At 43.4% G+C, this 23,854-nt stretch overlaps 1 protein-coding gene across 1 annotated transcript in view; it reads right to left on the bottom strand.

Annotated features, from left to right (window-relative positions):
• Positions 1-23,457, bottom strand: part of IPO7 (importin 7) — a 41,517-nt gene extending 18,060 nt beyond the window's left edge. Inside the window, exons 1-12 of the mRNA XM_035119415.3 lie at positions 23,275-23,457; positions 9,426-9,507; positions 7,931-8,084; positions 7,322-7,480; positions 6,458-6,614; positions 6,107-6,196; positions 5,578-5,672; positions 5,385-5,469; positions 3,938-4,072; positions 2,913-3,012; positions 2,256-2,332; positions 786-902 (exon numbers count right to left, since the gene is read on the bottom strand). Of these exons, the coding sequence (XP_034975306.1) occupies positions 786-902; positions 2,256-2,332; positions 2,913-3,012; positions 3,938-4,072; positions 5,385-5,469; positions 5,578-5,672; positions 6,107-6,196; positions 6,458-6,614; positions 7,322-7,480; positions 7,931-8,084; positions 9,426-9,507; positions 23,275-23,358 (1,335 nt within the window). The 5' untranslated portion in view covers positions 23,359-23,457. The remainder of the gene's footprint in view (positions 1-785; positions 903-2,255; positions 2,333-2,912; positions 3,013-3,937; positions 4,073-5,384; positions 5,470-5,577; positions 5,673-6,106; positions 6,197-6,457; positions 6,615-7,321; positions 7,481-7,930; positions 8,085-9,425; positions 9,508-23,274) is intronic.
• Between the last annotated feature and the right edge of the window lie 397 nt (positions 23,458-23,854).

Raw genomic sequence — 23,854 nt, 5'->3', positions numbered from 1 at the left:
CACATTTTGGCTTGGCTTAGCAGTCAGGCATCATTCGTGGGTGGCACCCTCCCCACTTCTCTGCATGCGCACACACGCACACGCACACACACACACACACACACACACACACACACAGAGAAAGCCTCTTAAGGGGAGTAATATTTTCTCTCATTTTCTTTTGGGATTTGGAATAAGTATGCAACAGCATTTTGCTGTTTCCCACATGTCATGAAGCCTACTGCATAAAAAGATCCCACCCCCACCCCCGTATCTTCTACACATTGAAAAACTAGCAGACGGTGTGGCATCATGTTACACTTCACACTGGGCTTTGAAGAAGGGAAGTAGCTGAAAAGGTGAACTTCACTCCACACGTGCAAAAGTTGTGTGTGCCTGTCAGAGGATTCAGTATTAGATTAGATCCAGTCCATCATCCATCCAATGGACTGGATCTAATTTAGCCAGGCAATATAGATTCGTTGTTAACCACTGCCTGGAAATATTGGGTCTCCATCTTCAAAAGGTGATAAATCAGCCACAAAACTTGGCCAGGAATCAGCATTCCTCTAACAATAGCAAAATACAAATTGATACTAGTGCCAGTCATGTCACACTTCGAAAATGCGCTAACAAGGGTTTTTAGTAAATATAGTTGTTGCCATGGGAGAAGATACCACTGTAATTACTTGAGTTAACAAGATTTATGTGTTGCTACAAAATTTTTAAAGTGTCTTCTTCATACGGCAAAAATTAGGCAGAGAAGTTTTGAGTGGATATTTTGACTATCCTTAATGTGCGCTTACTTTCAGAAGTATTTCAGCCAAAGAACCAATCATATGCAAAGCACCATCTTTTTTACGAGGATCAGCATTTGGCTCTGTGAGGATCTGATAACAAAAGCCCATGGTCTTTTGCAGAACCTAGTATAAAGAGACAATTTTAGATATTTCAGTTAGTATTCAAAATATTAGAAAATATCCTTATGTCTATGATGTCATTTGTTGATTTCTTTTCATTTTTCTAATAAACGAACACTGCTCAGTTACTTTATAGGTATTCAGATGCTACATGGCTGTTTTGAAATGGTAAATGGCCAGTTAAGTACAGCCCAGATTTAAGAACATTGTTCCCCTCCAATTTGCTAATCACTTTTAGGGCAAAATCATTTCTATTTACTCTGAATTTGATATCACAGTTGAAACAGATCTTGGTGAGATTCGGGAGCACTATCTTGTGGGATCCATTTATTATTTGTTCACTTTTTATACTACATAATCATATAAATATATTTATACAGTTTGAGTTGCTGTGTCTTGAGGATGTAGACAGGGTATCTATGGAGGTTTTGTGGACCTGTCTTCTCAATCCTTCTTGGCATGTGCAAACTAGCTGTGATGGATTGACAGGGGCGGTCCAGGGAATGATTAATGCTGCAATATGGCATGGAGTAGTGCCTTCCATCTAGAAGAAAGCAGTTGTGTGGCTCCTCCTGAAGAGGCCTGTCCGTCTGTGTGTGTAGATAGGTAGATGATAGACAGATATAGGTAAGGTAAAGGGACCCCTGATTATTAGGTCCAGTCATGACCGACTCTGGGGTTGCGGCGCTCATCTTGCGTAATTGGCCGAGGGAGCCGGTGTACAACTTCCAGGTCATGTGGCCAGCATGACAAAGCCGCTTCTGGCGAACCAGAGCAGCGCACGGAAACGCCGTTTCCCCCTATTTATCTACTTGCACTTTGATGTGCTTTCAAACTGCTAGGTTAGCAGGAGCTGGGACCGAGCAACGGGAGCTCACCCCACCACGGGATTTGAACCGTCAACCTTCTGATCGGCAAGCCCTAGGCTCTGTGGTTTAACCTACAGCGCCACTCACGTATATAGTATATAGTGTATATATATATAGTCCGATATGGTCACGTTTACCCTGAACAGCTATGTGAACATTGTGTTTTTAATAATTGTTCCTTTATGAATATACTAGTTGTGTATTTGTTTTAATCAGTGATTTAATTTTGTTGTCAGCTCTTTGTTGTGGATCACCCTGGGCTCTGCTCAAGCAGTGATGATTCAGTAAACAAACAAAATTCTAACAGCAGCAGCAGCATTAAAACTGTTTGTTAGAATTCAGTTTAAACATGACAATAACATATAAACTGTAGTGGCTAAGTATTAATCATAGGAAACATTTGGGGCCTGAAACCTATATGAGGGCCCACACAAATACCAGAAAAAGTTACTGTTCTTGGATTACAGGTAATCCTTAAAAAGCATACCTCTTTCCTTTTGCCACATGCTGTAAACAACAATGTTTGTGCAGCAGTTGTGGGGGAAATGAAGTCTTCAAACACATCTATTAAGCAAAACACAGAAGTCTAAATGTTTGGTATTTGAAGCATAAAAGGAACTAGTGCAAAAGAAGAAGTGAATTCAGACAACAGAGCTACTTTAGTCCTCACTCACCAGGTTTTGTTATTTAAGTGCAGCAATTTCCTCTTTCAACTTATGCAAGGAATTTTAAAAAACACAAACAATAATATAAAGATCCCAATACTGTAAAATGCCTAACATGTTGGAAGTAGTAACTGGAAGTAGTAAACATATTAATTTCGTTTTCAAAACCTAAGTATTGTAAAATATATCCACAAAGTACTTTCTGCGTTAGGATTAACCTCTGCATGTTACAAAATAGTTTGTGCAAGGGGTGAAGAGAGGCATTTCCTTTATTGTGAAGGCTTCCTGTAAAAGACAAGCAGAACAGACCTGTCCAATTATGTTCTGTGTTCCTTGTACAGGATGCCATAGTAAAAGTGGTGGTGCAAAGTTCTCTTACAACAGCTAGAGGGATGGGATTGAATGTCCCTAACATATACAGCATCTCCTCATTATTACTATCTAGCTGGAAAAATAAACTTAAGTTTTGAACTACTTACCAAACTTCATACGTATATATTCATACGGATCTTCCTGCCATAGCTCTTCGTCAGCATCTGTGTAGCACATCAGTGGGAAAATAACATCTTGGATAATTCCCTGCAAATAATAAGGAATATAATTTGTTAGAAGCATGTTTGGCATTTATAGGCTGCCTTATCAAAAAAAAGGTTCTCAGGGCAGTCTACAACATAAACTGAACAAGTTAAATCAGAACTTTAAATAAATCAAATGAAAACTTGAATTAGCCGTTATTACGCCGCTGCTTACCAACAGTTTTTGTGCATAACACCTAAAAGAACATCATTTGGATGCCTATTAGATCCTGTACCACACTGTTTTAAGACTCTGTCCAGATGCAGACTCACAGCATTACCATCAGTTATATATTCTCCACCACCTTAGATGGTAATCTAGTCAGTGCAATGAAGAGTTCTCAAGAACTTGAAAGCTTGCACTTTATTTTGTGACAATTTGGTTGGCCTACTCACAAGTACTGCCCCAATATGGATTTTCAGTGTTTTCTATGGCCAACATAGTTACTTTTACTATATGTAAATTTGATTTATTTTGGCTTCATATGACACAACAATACGAAATTTCTGAGAAATATATTATTATTTATTAAATATCTATGCCAATACCTTACAAAGAATTTAAGGGAAAAGAAAAATAATCTAATGAACTCTGAAGTTTTACTGCTGTGGAAAAAAACATACAAGTGTCTCAAATATGCAAAAAATAAAATAAATAAAATATTACAAAGATACCTAGAATCAAAAGAGGTCTAAAGTATTTTTCTGTAGTTAATTTCTCTGGCACACCAAGTATCTTCTAATTGATGGCTTTGAAAACAACTATGGGTATTTACTGAGGATTATTTTCAATACAACCAAATTAAAAACCCCTTAACATAGCAAGCAGCTCAAGTTCAAATTCAAAATACACAGGGCTAGAAAAGGCTTAAGGTATTCATTCTGTTATGCAGTCACCATTCAGATAGGAGGATGGGAAAAGAACTTACTTGGATATGGGGCTTCAGGTTCTTCCAAGTGACTGCATGAGACACCCCCTGATTGATATAGTTCAGTGTCTGCTGCAGAACTCTAGGAGCCATGTACTGCTTTTCCTTATACTGATATAACACTTTCAGCAAAACCTTTAAAAAAGCAAAAGAACAACTGCTGTTGGTTGTTTCTAAAGATTAAAGCATCTTGCTGATACAGTCATACCTCGGGTTACGCACGCTTCGGGTTGCGTACTTTCGGGTTATGAACGCGGCGGACCCGGAAGCAAAAGCGCTATTTGGGTTACGTACTTTTCGGGTTGCGAACGGCACCCCAGAACAGATCAGGTATGTAACCTGAGGTACCACTGTAACTGCTAAAAACTAATCTTAGGTTGTGTTTAGGTGGCAGCTTTCTGCACACATGATTTAGAAAGTACCTATTAGCATGGGAAGGAATTCATAAACGAGAGCTTGTACCTTTTGGAGTGTGCCAATAACACCTGTTCTGGTAGTTTATATAAACCCGCAATGGTCAGCACATCCCTACATGATTTGCAAGTAACAGGAGCATTGAAACAATTTCAACAATTCATGTGGAAGCACCCTAGATTATGGTCTCACAAATTATGTTCCCCTTTGGGAATGGGCCATAGCTCAGTAGTAGAGCCCATCTTTTGCATGCAGAAGATCCCACATTCAATATCCAATATCACAATACAGTCATACCTTGGTTTTTGAACAGAATACGTTCCGGAAGTCTGTTCAACTTCCAAAATGTTCGGAAACCAAGGTGTGGCTTCCGATTGTGCAGGCGTGCCAGAAACAATAGCAGAAGCATCGGATGTTTGGCTTCCAAAAAACCGTTCAAAAACCAGAACACTCATTTCCGAGTTTCGATTGTTCGGGAGTTGAAACATACGAGTACCAAGGCGTTTGAAAACCAAGGTACGACTGTATTAGAGAAAAGACACCCTTCTCAAAATCTGAAACTCAGAGCCGCTGCCAATCACTGTGCTAGGTGGGCAAATAGTCTGACTTGATAGATGACCTCAGGTCATTCAAGCTTCATTCAATACCAGGAATGGAAAACCTGTAGTCCACATGTCTTTAGACTCTCAGCACCTCTCATTAACCACAGTTAGCAGGACCAATGGTGAGGGGTATTATAGTCCAAAAATATCTGGAGGGCAACAGGTTCACCTCTAATCTATACCATCATTAAAGACCTTGGTAATCCAAAAATAAATGGTGCAAAACACCAAGAACAAGGGATCAAACACTTTTAAGCAGTAGCAGTTTCTACTTTATTTTGAGCGGGGGTGGGGGTGGGGCACTAGAACTTTTATTTCAAATGTTTTCTTAGCAAGCTTAGTATGATCTTTCGTATTTGGAGAAAAATAGGTGGGGGGAAAGGATGGTAAACAGCAAGTAATTAGCATGTGACTTGAAAGAGATTTCCTACCTGCTGAACACCAACAGCAAATGCCTTTAGGAAAACTTCTGCAAACTCATTGTACTCCTTGGAAACATTTCCAGGACTTCCATACCTGTTGTATTAGTGAGAAGTCCAATATAATACTGCAATATATTGTGCACATCATCACAAAAGTAACATTTAAAAAAAAATAAAAAGGAATATTGAGGGAAAGCATTACCTTTCAAAAAGTCTAGCCAATATATGCAATGCCCACTTCTTACATTTCCACCATGGTAATTCAGGTCGATCATCTTCATCCACTTGAAGGGTTTCCTTTAGGAACCAATAGCAGATTAACAGAATGAGTGTTTCACATTATTTGGGGGGTTCTGAGAAATCAGGATCTTTGCTTAAAGTATACCATGCAATTATTTAAAAGGCAAAAATACTGTATATATTCTAGTGGAAAAAATAGCTTATAGAAAAGGGCCCCCAAATACCTTCAGATTTATATGTTTTCAGATGGTCCAAAAGGAACAGTTCACATGAAACCAAGGGAACCACAAACATGTTGGGAACACTGTTTGCAGTTCCAGCACGGCAATACCCACTTCTGACAAGCCAAGCCATAGTTCTATTTGAAAAGTAGCTTACCACATTGGGTGTGGGAAATACAGAAGCAAAAACTATGAAGAAAGTTTCAGCTTACACATATGGTTTCTTTGCATGCTCATAAACTGGCTGGCCTGAATGTAACAAGCACTTACGGCTGGTACATCTCGATCCACAACTGTTTTCAGAATCTCAATCCATTCTGCTAGATTTTGCTGATTGATCAGTTCCATGGGTAATGTGTACTATTAAACAAACAAAGAAAAAAGGAATGGTTACGAAATATGCTCAAAATATATTCCATGTGAATATGTTTTTTGGGGACATTCCCTTGATAAAGACCAAAATAAGCTCAAAATGAAATAGTCTACAAAACCCACTCTGGATCAAAATAATCCCAAATGAGTCATTGACTTCCTTAGCTAAGCACTGATGAAAAATAGCTTCAGACAGTAGCTACATTATTTAAGGTGTTATTACACTAGGAATGAAAAAAATATTCTTACCTGAACAAGAGCATAGAAAATTTTGAAGATCTGTTTCTGGATAAGGACAGACTGATCTGACTGATCAGGGAGAAGCTGGATAAAACGATCCTTCAGAACAGGCAAAAAGTGTTGCATTGCTGCTATCAAAGGAGTCCGCTCCTCCGGTTTCTTATATCTTTGAGGAGGAAGAGAACTGACATTAGAAAGAATTTAGATGCCACTGTGATTAAAATAAAGATGTCAAGGGACACCATTAGACTGGTGGATTAGTGCAATGGAGCGTGGCAGTCAGATTTCCTTAATGTTTGGGGAAAGCATGACTTTGAAGAAGTGAACACCTGTGATTAGACAAGTTGCATCCCAGTTCTCCTCCAAGGACCTCAAGCATCTTAATTAAAGTTCCCAGAAAATGTCCCAAGGAGCAAACCTGTGTAGCTTCAGCAATAAAACTATGCAATGTGCTCCAATCCATGCTCTGGGCCAGGCATTTAAACTTTTAAAATCACCTCACATGACCCCTTAAGTGAAAGCATGTTAGACACTTGTAAATCATCTAGGATTATAAAATTTGAGTAAAATGGTGGGACACAGAACAAGGACTTTGGGAGGAGAGAGTAGGAGACTGGGGAGCAGCACCCACCATGTTCTGAACTTTAAGACACTTTAAATAAAAGGCTAGTACAGGGATCCTGATAGAAGTAGTCTTTGCACTCGCAACCTTCCCTTCAATTATCAAAATGGGTCATTTCCACAGCTTACTCAGTTTGACATTTCAAACGACTCTACTGTCTAGGAACTAGCTGTGTAAACTACAAGGAGATCTGGGACCACACATCTCTGATGTGGCTCTTCTATGGGTTTACAAGACAGGCAGGAACTTACTCATAGTTCTTCACAAGTTGATAAAGACAGAGAAGAATTCCAAGCCAACAGGCGCTATTATCTGCCTGAAGATAAAAGCCAATTTTCTCTACAACCGCAGTCCAACGACTCGGATAATCATGCTTGATAATGTGGTGAATGCAAGTAGTAAGCTGTACCCTGGAACACAAGAAGTTACAAAAATATTGTTACAATGCATTAGCTGGGTTTTTTTTTTTTTAGGATAGCCAAATAATTAAAGTGAGCAAGCAATGTTGTACTAAATGAAATTTCAAGTTTATTATTAATTAATTCATAATTAAGTAACAAAAATAAATTTCTAAACCACCCTCCATCCAAGGATCACAGGGCAGTTTACAATACTTTTATGCACACAAATGAATTTATTTAAATAGCCATGCTTCTTCAAAGTAATACAGCTAGATCTCCTCCCTTGCCTCATTACCAAATTACATGGGTGTCATGTTCATACCTTTTTCAGCACCTACCTAGATTTATTTGAAATCATAGCAACATCAATGTTACAATTTCTAGTGACAATGAAGGCTTAAAATAACAAGGAAAGAGTTAGGAAAGAATGTGCTCTGTGATCATGACTCAGAGTATTACCTAATGAGCTCAGGAGAATGAATAATGGCTTCTACAATATTCTCACGAATGCAATGTCTATCTTCTTCCGGTATTGAATAAGTTGGGATGTCTCCTGGTGTAGTTTCCCGGTCAGGCCAATACTGAGTTATCATATTTTTCAAGTAGATAACACCTGTCAAGAGAAGCATTCAAAATTAATATTGTCCAAGCCCATTTTTAAGATTATGATGTCTCTGTAGTAATACTGATTAACACATTTTTTCTTTAAAAAAAAAACACCCAATGAAACATTATTTGGAGACTGAGCAGCAGCTTGTGACTAACATATCTCAGAACATATCTAAGGGAGAGTGTCAGTGTGATTTAAGTGGTCACAGTGTCACAACTGACACCTGTGTACCAACTTCCTACTCAGACATGAAGCTCTATTAGTGATCTTATGCCACTCACAATCAGTCTAACCTATTTCATAGGGTTACTGCACAGCTAAGATGAGACAAGCCCCCTATAAGCTCTTTGGTAGAATTAGGGGATACAGGTCTGATGTCTGATGGATATCCTTAAGACTGACTTTAAGCACTCTTTTATGCTATCACTATCACCCTGTCACCTTTGGACAAAAGTGAATCTTTTGAAGGGGTATGAAATTTCTTCACTGTCAAACCTACCCAACTTCACATAATCTTTCAGAATTACGCTGAACTTTCTCATTTGTGCTGATGTTTGGGGACTGAGGTTAAGGTGAAAGGGACCGAGTTGTTAATACTACTAAATTCAAGAAGAACAAATCATTATTTTATCCATGTGTATATTTCCATTTCATCATATTGGTATAGAACTTAAGATTTTATGAAGTATAAACCAACTGTAAAAACAAAGTATTTCAAATGTAACTGTTCCATGATGCAAAAATATAATACAGCTGCAGTCCATGCAAACAAAGCCTTCAGAATGCTATGGAAGTTACTTTAGCTCAGCTTATATCACAAGAGAACCATAGCATAGTATTTCCCTTGTACACCTCAGCTGGCATGGAGCAAATCTCTATGCCTACATCCATGACTGGACTCCAAATGATGTGCAAAGCCTGCATCTCAAACACAATTAGCTTGAAGAGTCCGTTATTATTCCAGCAGTACTATTTCTAGCAAATAGGTTACTTCAGCTGCCATTATGTACTTTTTAAAGAAATGCAATGGCAGAGAAGGATGAGATGAACTTTCATCTCAAAATATTAACACACCATTGTCATGTAATCATAAGCACATTGAAGACACAGAGCTTTGTGTGGAGAAATATGTATGTTAGTTCTACCATTGTTAAAGGATGACTGGTAGTACAAGGGTTTCCCCCCACCAAAACACCCATACCTATTTTCTAATACCGTATGGGTTCTGTTTATATTATCCAAGTTACAAAAGCTTTAAGATCTACTTATCATTACTTATTTTTGCCCACCGCCAAATAATATTAACATACATACTATAATAAATAAAATAAAATCAACACTTGCCTGCCTGCCTCACTGGTAAATCCAGTTGCTCCGACATAGTGATTTGAAGGAGAGTTGAAACGAAGTTCACTGATTTGTGAGCCTGTAAAGTAAGTGAATACGATGTAGTCAGATGTCAAAATAATTTGTGGAAACCATTACAAATAAAGCTTTGTAGTTTTTATAGTGCTGTATGTGCGCGGTCCCAGCTCCTGGCAACCTAGCAGTTCGAAAGCACATCAAAGTGCAAGTAGATAAATAGGTACCGCTACAGCGGGAAGGTAAACGGCGTTTCCGTGAGCTGCTCTGGTTCACCAGAAGCGGCTTCGTCATGCTGGCCACATGACCTGGAAGCTGTACGGCGGCTCCCTCGGCCAATAATGCGAGATGAGCACCACAACCCCAGAGTCGGTCACGACTGGACCTAATGGTCAGGGGTCCCTTTACCTTTACCTATGTTCTTCAACTAAAGATAGATAGAGGGAGGTAGGGGGCCCTACTCTTTAAGAAACAGCACCCAGAGCCTCTTCGCAGAGGACACACTTCTGGTTTTCCCCCTCTTTCATTTCCTATGGGCGTGCTTCCCTTCTGTTTTCCTCCCCCTCCCAGATGCCACTCCCATTTGGAAGAAGATATGCCTACCACATTTAATGCCCTTTACTCTTGCATAATCTTATTAAGAGCTATCTGGTTGCGTGAGATGTTATCAGCTTTAACACAGGAAGTGGAAATATATGCATCACTTTCTCTTGCTGCATTACCTGAATTTTCTTCAAGAGTGTGTAATAAAGATCATAGAACCAAGGCTAGTTAACCCTTTACCACTCCACTGTAATCACAAGTAGGATGTTGAGCATGCTGTAAGTATGGTGTTTCCCCTACCCTTTCAGTGCATGCTTCTGAAAAATCTTAATCCATAGAAGTGATTTTGAGAATGAGACTAGGGGTAATAATGTTTACAGACTAACTATGAGCAGGTCAAGCAGATAAGGAACTCTTGGCTCCTTCCCTGAAATCTGAAGCTAAATCCCAGACCACATTCCCACCAGGCTGTTCATTTTCCATGGGTGTGGGTGCATAGTCACATGGTACACACTCCTTCAGATGAACAGAGTTGTTCTTCTGGCTGAATTTACCAATCCTTCATATTTACATTGTAGAAGGAAGTGAGTTTGAGGAATACAAGCATGCTCCCATAAAATAATACAGTAGACTCAAAGCATATGCACATTTAACTTGCACGCATTCAGCTTTATACGCTTGGCAAAATAAAAAATAAAAACTTTACAAAATTAAGGAGGAAGCAGAAAGGGGACAGGCATCTGGGGGCAAAGACTTTGACAATCCTAACCACCATTGCACCCAATGTGTTTTGACTATATGTGATTTTGGCTTTATGTGCTATCCCTGGAACATAACCCCCCCCCACATAATTTGAGAATTGACTGTACTCAAAATTGCTCTACCTCCCACACAGCATGTCTGGAAAGATGGCAGCTCAGGAATCCTTCTCTTCTACCCTCTATTACAGTTTGATTTTTGAGCTGCAGGCTATTCCTTCTTTCCCTCCACATTTCACAAACAAAGCAGGTGCTCTTCCCTCCTTTCCAATCTTCCTGGTTTGAGAACACTGTGCCTGTGGATAGGACCTTATCTCTATCTTAAGACTCCACTCTTATGAATCTGCCAATGTTTATTAGGAACATGCTGTTTATTAGAAACATGCAACACAAATATATGCAGAAGGAATCAAAGTTGAGTTTAAAGTCCTAGGGTGTGTGTAAGAGACAATTCCTGCTGTTCATTGCAAGTGACTTACACACTTGTAGTACCAGGAAACATTTTGTAAGCATGCTATCTTCCCTCCTCAACAAATTTATACAAATTTAAGATGAGACTACTAAAAAGAGCTTCAACAACAATTTAGGAAACCAACACAATCTTATTCTTGATGGGATGGGGGAAGTCTCAGACTACACCTATCAACCTTGAGTACTGATTACGAGATCTTGTCACAGAGGGATATTTGCTTTAGAGGAACATCACAGAAATGGAAATGCTAACGACTCCCAGGTTTACTTTAAAAGTTTCTCCAGAGAGATCAGAGGAGAAACTGTTCTTAAAAGTCCTGCTACAAATAGGGAATGGCAGCAGAGATAATGCCCACAGCCACTCAGACTGGATTTTAAAGGGGACATAACAGTATCAAGCAGATATTCAGAATCCCTAGCCCTATAAACACACACAATTAGCAGCAAATATTGAAAAGAAAAATACATCTCCAAGCACCTGCCTGCACCTTTTTAAAGAAGTCCCAGCACTCACCTTAGGAAAATCACAGGTTGAGTATTGAAGGAGGGGAAGAGTATACAGATCAATGGCTATAAGCCTAAACCCTTAGTTTCATTTGAGTCCAAACTACAATTATCAGCCTCTTGCAACAAAGGTGTCAGCTGTAGTGGAAACACATGTATCTTTTGATTGTTGTAAGAATTTTAAGGTCTCAAATATAGAATAAATATTAATATTCATAAATACACACATTCATGGTGCATTTAATTTATACAGGGTGAGTCCTTTTAAAGAGGCCCCGTGGATACAGAGTACACATGTTCCATGGGGCCTCTTTTAAAAGACTCACACACACACCATGTCCCCATATGTCTGAAATAGTATGGGAGAGCAATCCTGAAACCATTTTGACTCTCCCAATGACCTCAAATATTCCTCTGCAGTAAGCTAGGCAAATGGGGAAAGCCTTCCCATTATCTTTTTGCTTGCAAATGCTAAGGCGCATTTGTGCATGAATAGGGTGAGCCTGTGACCTGGATTCAGGAACTAAAGTATTGACCATCACAAAAGAATGGCCAGATTGCCCAGGTAATACAATCAGTGACCACTATTAGGTATCCTGGCGAACATGATTTCTGCTGTAAACCACTTCCGCTGCTGTATGTGATGTATGTCTAATGTTTCAGAGGTGTGGTCTTGGGCTACAGGGTAAAGGTAAAGGGACCCCTGACCATTAGGTCCAGTCGTGACCGACTCTGGGGTTGCGCTCTCATCTTGCATTATTGGCTGAGGGAGCCGGCATATAGCTTCCAGGTCATGTGGCCAGCATGAAAAAGCCGCTTCTGGCAAACCAGAGCAGCACATGGAAACACCGTTTACCTTCCCGCTATAGCGGTTCCTATTTATCTACTTGCATTTTGATGTGCTTTCGAACTGCTAGGTTGGCAGGAGCTGGGACCAAGCAACGGGAGCTCACCCCATTGCAGGGATTCGAACCGCCAACCTTCTGATCAGCAAGCCGCTTTGCTTCTCAATATACTCTGTTGGCCTCTATTACTTTCTCCTGCAGAAAGGGAACCTTAGAAGGGCTCTAAATGGGCTCTGGAATACCCCATAAGGGAAAAGGAGCATTTTTTTCTTATAACATGGTGTTGTGACCACTACAGCTGTCACCCTTGCTACAACCGGACTGATAAATCAAGAACTGTAGTTTAGGTTCTAATGAAACCATTAATCTGCATCTTTCTAAAACTCTTAATTTGTACAATACCAAATTAACCATCCAGGAAAGAAAATAAAGAACTGGAAAAAGATCACCTTCTGCCACCTAACATTGAAGGGGCCTTAGTCCTATGGTTGAGACAAGTTATTCTATTGCATTGTGGAACTACTCTTTGACTACACATTTCATTCATCTAAAATTCATCTTCAGCTTTGCTAGTGTAAGGACTGCCATCAGTACTCCACTTAGGTACTGTCTAACCCAATTAAATCTGCACAATATTTATTCCATTTTATTGCAAACTATATATTTTGGTTTTTCATCACATTCAATAATATGTCCTCCTTCTATATATATTTTCCATAACATCTAGCCTGCTGAAGAGTTCTGGTGAATTTGAAATATGCTCAAATAGGCCACTATTTTTGGTCTAGTGCAGGTGTAGGGAATTGTTGATTCTCCAGAAGCTGCTGAACTATATATTCCATCATCGCTGACTATTAGCTATGCTTGCTTGAGCTGGTGTGAACTGCAGTTCAGCAACATCTGCAGGGCAAGACACCTGGTTTAATGGATCAATCGGGTGACAACTTTTTCTCTCTTCTCTTACTAGAGGCATGTATAGATAGTAGATTCTACTGTACTGGCAAGAACAGTTTCTAAAGCAGAATGATTGTTTCATCACACCTTTCAAAAGCACCATTTGCCCTCAATGTGTGTATGGAGAAACTAGGACAACTCATTGTAAAATATTTTCCCTTTAACCACCAGACAAAGCCAAGTCATCTTAGGAGCCGATTACAAATCCAAGTTGTTTGAACATAATGAACTACTCACTGGTGACTCACTTTTAGTTCACTGCCAATATAAAAAAAAAATGGCATAGTGACAAACAGGCATGACATAAAAAGAAACCTATTCAGCAGAACAGCATGAACCCAGAACAATCTAATCTTGGTTCAAATATGCTACCTAAAGAGGTGTGATATAATCATGCTACTGATACAAATTTGGCAAAAAGATGCATTAGCTTTAAGCTGACCACTTCTATTTAATAGAGGATGCATTCATTCATCAGACTTTGTTGTTGTTTTATAATTGTTACTAACTTAGAAATGCAGTCTTGGTAAGCCATAACTGAGAGAAAATGAGACTGTGCTTCTGATCTCATCTGCATGGAAATATTGCTCTCTTCCAAGGTGCTGCGTTACTTAACTTGTTAGAATTACAAACAGAAAAACTGTCCTTGTAAACAAACTGCAAGGCTGGAAAATGCAAACACGCTAAAGCAAGAGGCGCAAAATGGCATGCAATGGATGCTGTTAATTTAGGAATTCAGTTCAAGCAAAAAGGTGATATTGTATCATCTGCTATTTGTGTCAGTGTACATGAAGCTCTCTTGTTAGAAAATGCTTAATAAGGTACAATTACAGCCTCAGCCATATTAAAGTTTAGGGATTTTTATTAATGTAACTTCAAGAAGACTTTGGTATAATCACATTTTTTTAAAAAATAATAATTTTAAACTGTATTGCATATAAACCACATGCCAGTCTAAAATTGGAAAGCTGAGAACAGGGAACATAGCTACCAAGTTCTCCCTTTTTTTAAGGGAAATTCCCTTATGCTGAATAGGCTTCCTTGCGAGAAAAGGGAAAACTTGGCAGCTATGACAGGGAATAAAATGGAAGGTGAACACTTCAATCAATATTTCCATTCTAATCTTCTGTAGAGTACACTTGTTTTTCAAGAACATCATGAATGCTTGCTAGATTTCTCTGGACTAGATTCTAATTTCTAACCAACATTCAATATGGAGGCTACTTAATTTTTCAAGGTTTTCTTTCTCATTGTCCCATTTTTCACTCTTTCTCCTTCTTCCTTCCACATGCTGCTTATTAAGTATCCTCAGAACAGCTGCTGTAATGCAGGTGTCCAGCAGCATTTCAAATTGCCACATTTATGTATGCTTTCCTTCCTTTATACCAGCCTTTTATTCTCACAATCTAAGAGAAAGACTTGAAAAAATTGTGGCTTATCACTGGTGTGGCACAAATTACATCATAATGCAACCTAATTGTCTCTCTCTTAGTTCATCAATAGAGAAGATAGTGAAACTTCTCTTCTGCATTCTATCCAGCCACTAGCAGGACAGGGGGGAGTCTAGGACCCAATGAAGAATGATAGTGCTTCCTGTCTCCCAGTAGGAAACTAGGCTGTGGCAGTACACATAAAGGCAATTTTGACAGCTGGCACTAGCCCAACATTTTGTGGAGGCTGGAGATAAACTAGGAGGGAGGAGGAGGTGTTAAGAAATCTCTGCTCTCTATCACTGAAGCTTTTCTTCTTTAGACTAGGAGGACACATTACACTGGAGAAATCCAGTAGCTCTCAGAAAGTAACGTGCTCTAGATTCCTTACATTGTAGGAATCTACGCAATATGCAAAAATTAGCATTCAATTGCTTAAAAAAGGCACACTCCACACCAATTATATGAATCTTTAAAACTGAAAAGCAATTCTCAACACTTACGGTACTTACAAGTAAGTTCTGCTGAACTCAATGAGGATAATGTCTGAATAGGCAGACACATATGAGGTTGCAATATAAGTTATATTCACAGTGCACCACTATGCACTTCATCAATAATCTTAAACTGGGGTGGGGAGCCTGTGAACCTCAAGATGTTGCTGGAACTACAACTCCCATCATCCCTGATCAATGACCATAATGGTTGGGTATGATGGAAGCTCAAGGGTTACAGATTTTCCCCATCCTAAACTTCGAGACTTATGTATTGCATATCTGTTTAGCTACCTATTGCATTTATCTCTCACACTTCAAGTAGAGAACCCAGGACACCGGTTTAACCTCACAACTCCATGATGGATGGATGGATTTCATAAAACTTATCCTATATAATAAAGTGCAAGTGTCTCTGCATCCAGTATTCCCTGTGTCCCTGGGTTTGCGCTACTGCACGTGCCCCATGGACACAGGGATTGGACGCAGAGACTTGGAACGCACACACGCGCGTGCTCTCCCCCCCCCACCTACGGTTTCCCTGCGGCCGCCATCCGCCACTCCCGGGCAGACTGAGCATTGGCGGGGGGGGGGGAGAGCGTGTGTGTGTGTGTCCAGCAAGGACAGGTCCCGGGGTTCTCCAAACCCCGGGATGTCTCCTTCGACGGCTGAGGGAGAGGAAGTAAGGAGGAGAAAGGGCTGCTTTCTCCTCCTTCGTACCTGTCCCCCTGCCGCCGACAGGAAGGACAGGTCCTGGGAGCACTGGATCGAGGAGCCGGTCTGCAGAGTCAGTGCCCAGCAACGCCGTGCTGGATTGAGGAGGCGATGCTCCGTGCGGCGCTGCTGGGCGCTGAGTGCAGACCGGCTCCTCGATCCGGTGCTCCGCGCAGCGCTGATCAGCGCCGACCCGGCAGGCCGCCGGATCAAGGAAGCGGCGTGCCGGGTCAGCACCCAGCAGCGCTGCACGGAGCAGCAGATCGAGGAGCCGTGGACCCTTGCCTTGCCGACGTCTTGAACCTTCGCCTTGCTTCTTGTTCCCTGAACCTTTGCCTTGCTCCTTGACCCTTGGACCTTCGCCTTGCTCCTTGACCCTTGGACCTTCGCCTTGCCGACGCCTTGCTCCTTGACTCCCAGACCTTCACCTCTGCCTTGCTCCTTGACCCTGCAACTGCCTGCTGCTGGACCCTCAGCCCTGCACCTGTTCCTGCTTCTGCACCTCCATCTTGCCTCTGGTCCTGACGCCCGCCGACCGGACCGTGACAGTTTGCTGTGGCCAAACCTCGTCCCGGCCAGGGTGCAAGATGGACGGAGCCCGGCCTATGGACCTCACTGCTGTGCTGCAGAGCCTCCACACACAGGTAGCTACACTCCAGGGGGAGGTTCGAGCATTTTGAGCAGCCCCTGCTGCAGTTCCAGCCCGCTGGCCATGCTAGTGGTGCCCCGACATCAGGAACTATTAGTCTTTGACCTGATCCAGACGCCTAATTTCCCGGTGGTCCTGGGTAGTCCCTGGTTGATCCGGCATGACCCCGCCATTTCATGGGCGCAGCGGACACTGTCTTTTTCATCATCCTTCTGCCAAGATGTCTGCGCTCAACCCCCAGTGTTACCTCCATTGCCACCAGCGCCGGGGAGGCCTCACCAGCCGGCCCTTAGTTCGTCCACCTTACAGGGGACTGCCCCTGACAGAATAGCATCTCCGGATGTCCGGTTAATCCCGGAGCCCTACCGGGACCTGGTGGACGTGTTTGAGAAGAAAGGGGCCGAGACTTTGCCCCCCCATCGGACTTATGATTGCCCCATTGATCTGCAGCCGGGAGCAGAGATACCCTTTGGCCGCATTTATGCCTTGTCGGCCCCTGAACTTGGGGCCCTCCGAGGGTACCACCCACGCAATCATCCCTGCACCCCCGTGGCTTCTCTCGTGCCTTCCGCCAATGATCGGGTCTCCCACATCCAGGAGACACAAGCCGACCTGGCACAGCACCTAGAGAGGGCCAAAGCGGACTATAAGGTGCAAGCGGATCGACGGCGGTGGCAAGGACCTGCATTCTAGGTTGAGGATAAGGTTCGGCTGTTCCTGGAACGTCACTGCACCGGACGTCGCCCCCCTGAACTTGTAGGCTCCTGAACTTGGGGCCCTCCAAGAGTACCACCCACGCAATCATCCCTGCACCCCCGCGGCTTCTCTCGTGCCTTCCGCCAATGATCGGGTCTCCCACATCCAGGAGACACAAGCCGACCTGGCACAGCACCTAGAGAGGGCCAAAGCAGACTATAAGGTGCAAGCGGATCGACTGCGGTGGCAAGGACCTGCGTTCCAGGTTGGGGATAAGGTTCAGTTGTCCCTGGAATGATCTTGGGAACCAGCTGACTTCGTGCACGCGCCCGCCAAGGTTCAGGCCTTCCATCGGAAGTTTCCAGATAAGCCTGGGCCATGACCGGGGGTGGAACCCCGTTTCCCTATGGGGGGGAGTACTGTCAGGAGTATGGGCAGGAGTCAGGCTCTGGGGCCTGTAGTGCTTTGCAAGACTGGGGCCTGCCTCAGCTTGTGCTGGAGCAGCAAGGTGTGGCCACACAGGTGAAGACCTCAGCTTGTGCTGGAGAGGCAAGGAGTAGTCACCCAGGTGGGGCCACTTGATATCTCACTGCACCTGGTGGCAGGAACTGGGAGGGATAAAAGCCCAGCATTTCCCTTCAGCTCTTTGCCACAGCAACGCTATCCCTGCCTGGTTGCATCTGGCCTCTTGATTCTTGCTCCGTGGACCCTTGCCTTGCCGACGTCTTGATCCGTGCTCCTTGGACCCTTGCCTTGCCGACGTCTTGATCCTTGCTCCGTGGACCCTTGCCTTGCCGACGTCTTGATCCTTGCTCCGTGGACCCTTGCCTTGCCGACGTCTTGATCCTTGCTCCGTGGACCCTTGCCTTGCCGACGTCTTGATCCTTGCTCCGTGGACCCTTGCCTTGCCGACGTCTGGATCCTCAACCCTTGGACCCTTGCTTTGCCTTCGCCTTGCTCCTCGACCCTTGGACCTTCGCCTTGCTTCTTGTTCCTTGAACCTTCGCCTTGCTTCTTGTTCCTTGAACCTTCGCCTTGCTTCTTGTTCCTTGAACCTTCGCCTTGCTCCTTGACCCTTGGACCTTCGCCTTGCTTCTTGTTCCTTGTTCCTTGAGCCTTCGCCTTGCTCCTTGGACCTTCGCCTTGCCGACGCCTTGCTCCTTGACTCCCAGACCTTCACCTCTGCCTTGCTCCTTGACCCTGCAACTGCCTGCTGCTGGACCCTCAGCCCTGCACTGTTCCTGCTTCTGCACCTCCATCTTGCCTCTGGTCCTGACGCCCGCCGACCGGACCGTGACACTGATCAGCGCTGCGCGGAGCACTGGATCGAGGAGCTGGTCTGCACTCAGCGCCCAGCAGCGCCGCACGGAGCATCGCCTCCTCAATCCAGCATGGTGTTGCTGGGCGCTGACTCTGCAGACCGGCTCTTCGATCCGGTGCTCCGCACAGCGCTCACATATGTTCTAGTGCCCGTTTATTTAACGGGCTGAGCGACACTAGTACAGTATAACGCTTGACTGCAGAAAACCTCAAAGTGATTTACAAAAAGAATGATGTACATTAAACTGATATATAGGTGGCCTTCAGTCAAGCACTAATGGTAGACTGATAATTGTCCTCATTCAAGTCCGATACATGGTTTTCAACCAAAGTGCAACCAGTCCAGCAATGGACACCCACTGCATTCCAGATGCAACTGTCTACTGCTCAGTGGTTGTTGACCAGCTGTAAACTGATTATGAGTTGTATCCAACACTGTCAGAACCCAAGAATGCACTTCTGCTGAAGCAAAAAGATGTCACGATCCTCTCTTCCCACTGCTGCCCTCAAGATCTACTTGAAAACTATTTGGGGAACCCTCCAGAACAAATTATTGGAGCACAAAGGGGAGAGAGAGGAAATGAAGTCATACAGCACAAGCAGGTGTGCATTGCTGAATTTCACCTTATAATTTTATTTTGCTCAAATGTGATGTGATGACATGACATCTACTCCAGTCACATACGTATAAAGGGCTGTTTAGTGAAGGCCTGTGGCTCAATATTAGGCCATATGTTTTGCATGAAAAAGGCCCCATACTCATTTCTTGATGTTACCAACTATGGCCAGGAAAGACTCTCAACTGAAACCCAGAGCGCTACTGTCAGCCTATGACACAAGATTGAACTAGATGGACTAACACTGTTGCATGATATATGACTGCTTCCTATATTCCTATGTTAAGCAGCAGATGAGAGCCCGATTTTAAGAGTAAGATGGATAAGGTGATCATTGTACATGATCAGCTACCTAGTTCCCATTACTAAGAGCATATTGAAGTTTCGTTTTACCACATATAAGCATAACTCAAAGATCCACAAGCACCATAGTTAGAACCCATTAATATCATTAAATACTGAATGAATTGCTTATAACAATATATGACCTAATATATGAACAAAGCTCTAGGGTCAACGCACATTTTTCAAAATAAGGCTTAATGAACAAAGCATGCACAATATACACAAATCATTTTATTTACCTATATTGATGGACATCTCACAACTTTGAGAAGAAAAAAATCTAATGACAAGAAAGTTTCCAAAAAAACATTTTTAATATATACATTAGAAAAAGGATTAAAAGTTTCAACCTGTATACACAGTACTTCTCTGTAATCTTTTTATTGGCATTATTTATCAGGACAAAAATCCTGAACATGCATTTACTGTGTATAAAACATACATTTGAAGAACAATGCTGTTAACATTTTGCCATTAGCTATAGAGCTCAGACAAGAGGCGACTTTGCTATTTAAACATATGCCAGGAAAACTATGGGCTGTGCTTTTCAAAATGCACATCCAACAGGGAGATCGTGATCTACCGGTAGATCACTGGACTTCTGTGGTAGATCACTGGTAGATCACTTTGGCTCCCCTAAAAAATGCTCAACATTTTAGCCCTTCACCCCCCAAAACAGGGCTTTCCTCCTGCCTCAGAAAAGCTCAACAACTCTGACCTGAACCCCTAAAAATGGGCCTTCCTCCTTCCAAAAAAATCTCAACAACTTTGACCTGAACCCCTAAAAAACGGGGCTTTTCTCCTCCCTAAAAAAGCTTAACAACTTTGACCTGAACCCCCCAAAAGGGGGTAGATCTCTACCAGTTTTTAACTCTGAGTAGATCGCAGTCTCTTTGAAGTTGGCCACCCCTGATATAATACAAGTCTGAATAAAGCTTACAATATAATAACATGTTTCAATGCACAAAAAGCAATTCTAGACCATTAAGTGAACTGGTACCACTTCTAATGTAGCATTTTACTCAATTGGATCACAATATTTCCTCTGGCAAAAGCTTCAAGCTATAAGCATATTTTGCACTTATGCAGAATATGACCATAATTCCAAATTTCTGCTGATCACATGTTGTGTAGCAGCCATAATAGTGATCTTTTTGATACTACAATATTAATGTGTAGATTTTATTCAAAAAACCCAAAATGTTGCATATTAGTCATATATTAGCATATTTCCTAGAACTGTATGCAACTGTTAGTTTATTAATTCAGTTTCATACCACAAGCAAAATATGATGGAACATTGGAAGGTGTACTTTTTTTAACCTATGTAGACAAATAGACTGAACAGGTTTGTTCACAAACAGCAATAATTTTAAAACCACAATATAAAAATAGATCTAGAAAAGCAGCTTTCCCCAATTCCTCTTGAAGCCATGACACAATCGTTTCATTTTCAACACTGCAGGCTACATGACCACATCTGTTAACAAGTCCAAGCCCCAGTCTTATTTGGCCAATTAGTATGTCTCTTTTATACCTCCATAGTGATGTCATGATGTCACTTCCCACACTTTCTGGGTTCTAAAACCATTGTTACCTACAGTGACTCAGGTATCGTCATTCTACCTTTCCAGAAAGAGTGATTTACCTTATAATAAATCACCTTCATCTGTTCTGAACCATGTGTGTAGTACAGGCCAGATGACCGTCTTATTACAAACCAAAGAATATGAAAAGCATACTGGTAGCAGATTCTTCTAGTGTCAGTTCTTCAAGCTGCCACTGGAAGAGTACTACCATCCTCAATTATGTGACTGTTGCCACATAGGCCCAAGTCAATTCAGATAAGGTATCAGTCAGTCAGCCATAAAAATATATGAGGAGATGGCCCATTTGGGCATAATTTTACTATCTATATGAAGCCTCCTTCCATTCTAATATTTAACATGTAGGTCTTTCAAATGTTTTAGTACTGTACATTCATCTTCAGTTAGCTTAATCGATGGAAAACTAAGGGAAAGTATGGTGTGCACAGAAGTCCCACAAACCATGTGCCAAAAACAGTCTCGTCCATCGTTCTCCTGCTGCTTTTCGCAGCCTCAAAGCTTTCAGGCTATGTTTGGAAGTTGTCTGTTTAAAAAGAATGCCACACTTTTCAAAGCAGGCACCGTGTTTTTGAAATTACACCAAATGTTAGCATCTAGTTAGTCTTTATTCTTTTAATAAAAATACTCTAGTTTGATATGCCATTAGAAAGTCCATCACTCACTGTTCACTCAAACACACAGCATCATACTGATGTTTTGTTACTCCTTTCAATTTGAGAAGCATGTTAACTAGTTTATGAGTAATAGTAACTATAGCATTTATACTAACTCCTTAGGAATTATTTGAGAAGACTTGTTTTGGTAAAGTTTCTCTGGCCTAACCAGATTTCAAGTCTCAAGGAACAACCTGAACAGAAAGGAGCCCAGAAACTGTTTCTGAGTTAGGAAGTTCGCTAACCAGCAGTCAAACAGACAGTTCGGAGCAGAACTCTGTGTGCTGCATTACTTATGAAACCATTAAATTCGAAAAGCCTTAACAGGCTTTCCCTTCTGATTACTAGACCGTCTCAGATCTCTTACAGGGCTCTATTACCCACCAACCTCCTTTCAGCTTGCCTAACCTAAAAACTCAGAAATTGCGCCCATATATGGGCTAACAGCATCCTAGGCTACCGCTTTAAAAACCCACTTTTCGAAAGGGGCAGTTTAAAAACTCCGTCGGTGCCACGATCGGGCGCTCCTGCCTGTGAAGAGGCGGCGGCGGGACTGGAGCGGCTTCAGCCCCTGCCACGCTTTCCCCAGGGCTGGATGAGGCTGCCATGTGCCTGAGGACAATGCTGGAGGGAGCGCGAAGGCGGCCTGACAGCGGGGCCGACCACGGGCAAGGCCTTCCCTTCCGCCCCGTCCACACTTCGCCAGCAAAGGCCTCTCCGCTCTCCCTCCACGCCGCCTACTTCCCTCTTCCTGCCCACGTTTCGCACAAGGCAGCTCCGCGCGGCGGGGCGGCTCTCCTGCTGCCACCGGCCTCCTCCCGCAGCAGCCCCTCCGCGTGTGCGTGTGAACAGAGAAAGTGACACGCGCGACAACCCAGTTTCTCCCACCCCCCCCTATGGCCAAGTTTCCCTTCACTCCGGAGCTTGGAGGTGACCTCCCTTGTACCCTTCACAGGGCTCCCCCCGCCAGGCTCCCTTCCCCTCACCAGACCCAACGCGCACGTAGCCTTCCCCTCACCCCGCCCGGCCCCGCATGGCTGTTCCTCGCCTCCACGCCCAATCTGCTCTCCGTCGGCGCCCACCGCCCGCCCGCCCGCCCGCCCGCTCGCGGGCCTAGGGCTGCCTGCCTCCTGCCGCCCGCCGTCCGGCCTGGTCGCGGGGGTTGCCCCTGTTGGCGCGCTCCGCTCCCGCCCCGGGCCGGGCCGGGCCGCGCTGGCGTCTTGCCGCTCACCTCGTTGAGCTGCCTCTCGGCCGTCTCCCGCAGCGTGGAGTCCATGGTGCCCCGCAGGGCCTCGATGATGGTGTTGGGATCCATGGCGGGAGGGTCGAGGCCCGGCGACGCGGAGGAGAGCAGGGACAGCAGCGCCGCTCGATGCGCACATGGACCCGCCGCTCCACAGCGGCAGCCGGCGGCGCGAAAGGAGGAGAGACGCGCCAAGGCCCCGGATAGAGCTGCTACTCGCGGCCGCTGGGAGGCCCGACGCCTTCCGCTCTGCTCTTGCAGCCGCTGGCGGGCATCACGGGAATTGTAGTCCGTTCGGAGCGCTTATGCCACTCAAACGAGAGGGGGGGGGGCGCAAGCATTGGTCGTGCAGAGGGGGGAAACGAGGACAACGTGTAACGTGTGGATGCTACGTGTGTAGAATAAGGATCAGAAAACACAGTGCTTTCACTGGTTCCATTAGTGCAAATATAAACGACTCTCTCCCTTGTGTTTTCGCATAAGGCAGATGCGAGGGAGGGGCTAAGAGGCAGCAAAAAGTGATGGACCGAGCCTTGGAGCGCTGTGTTTCCTCTTTGGGTTGTCTGTA

The sequence above is a fragment of the Zootoca vivipara genome, chromosome 1, assembly GCF_965207765.1.
Source record: "Zootoca vivipara chromosome 1, rZooViv2.hap1.1, whole genome shotgun sequence".
NCBI classification, from domain to species: domain Eukaryota; kingdom Metazoa; phylum Chordata; class Lepidosauria; order Squamata; family Lacertidae; genus Zootoca; species Zootoca vivipara.
The sequence above is the reverse complement of the archived record's forward strand: the minus strand, read 5'-3'. Positions and strand labels throughout refer to the sequence as shown.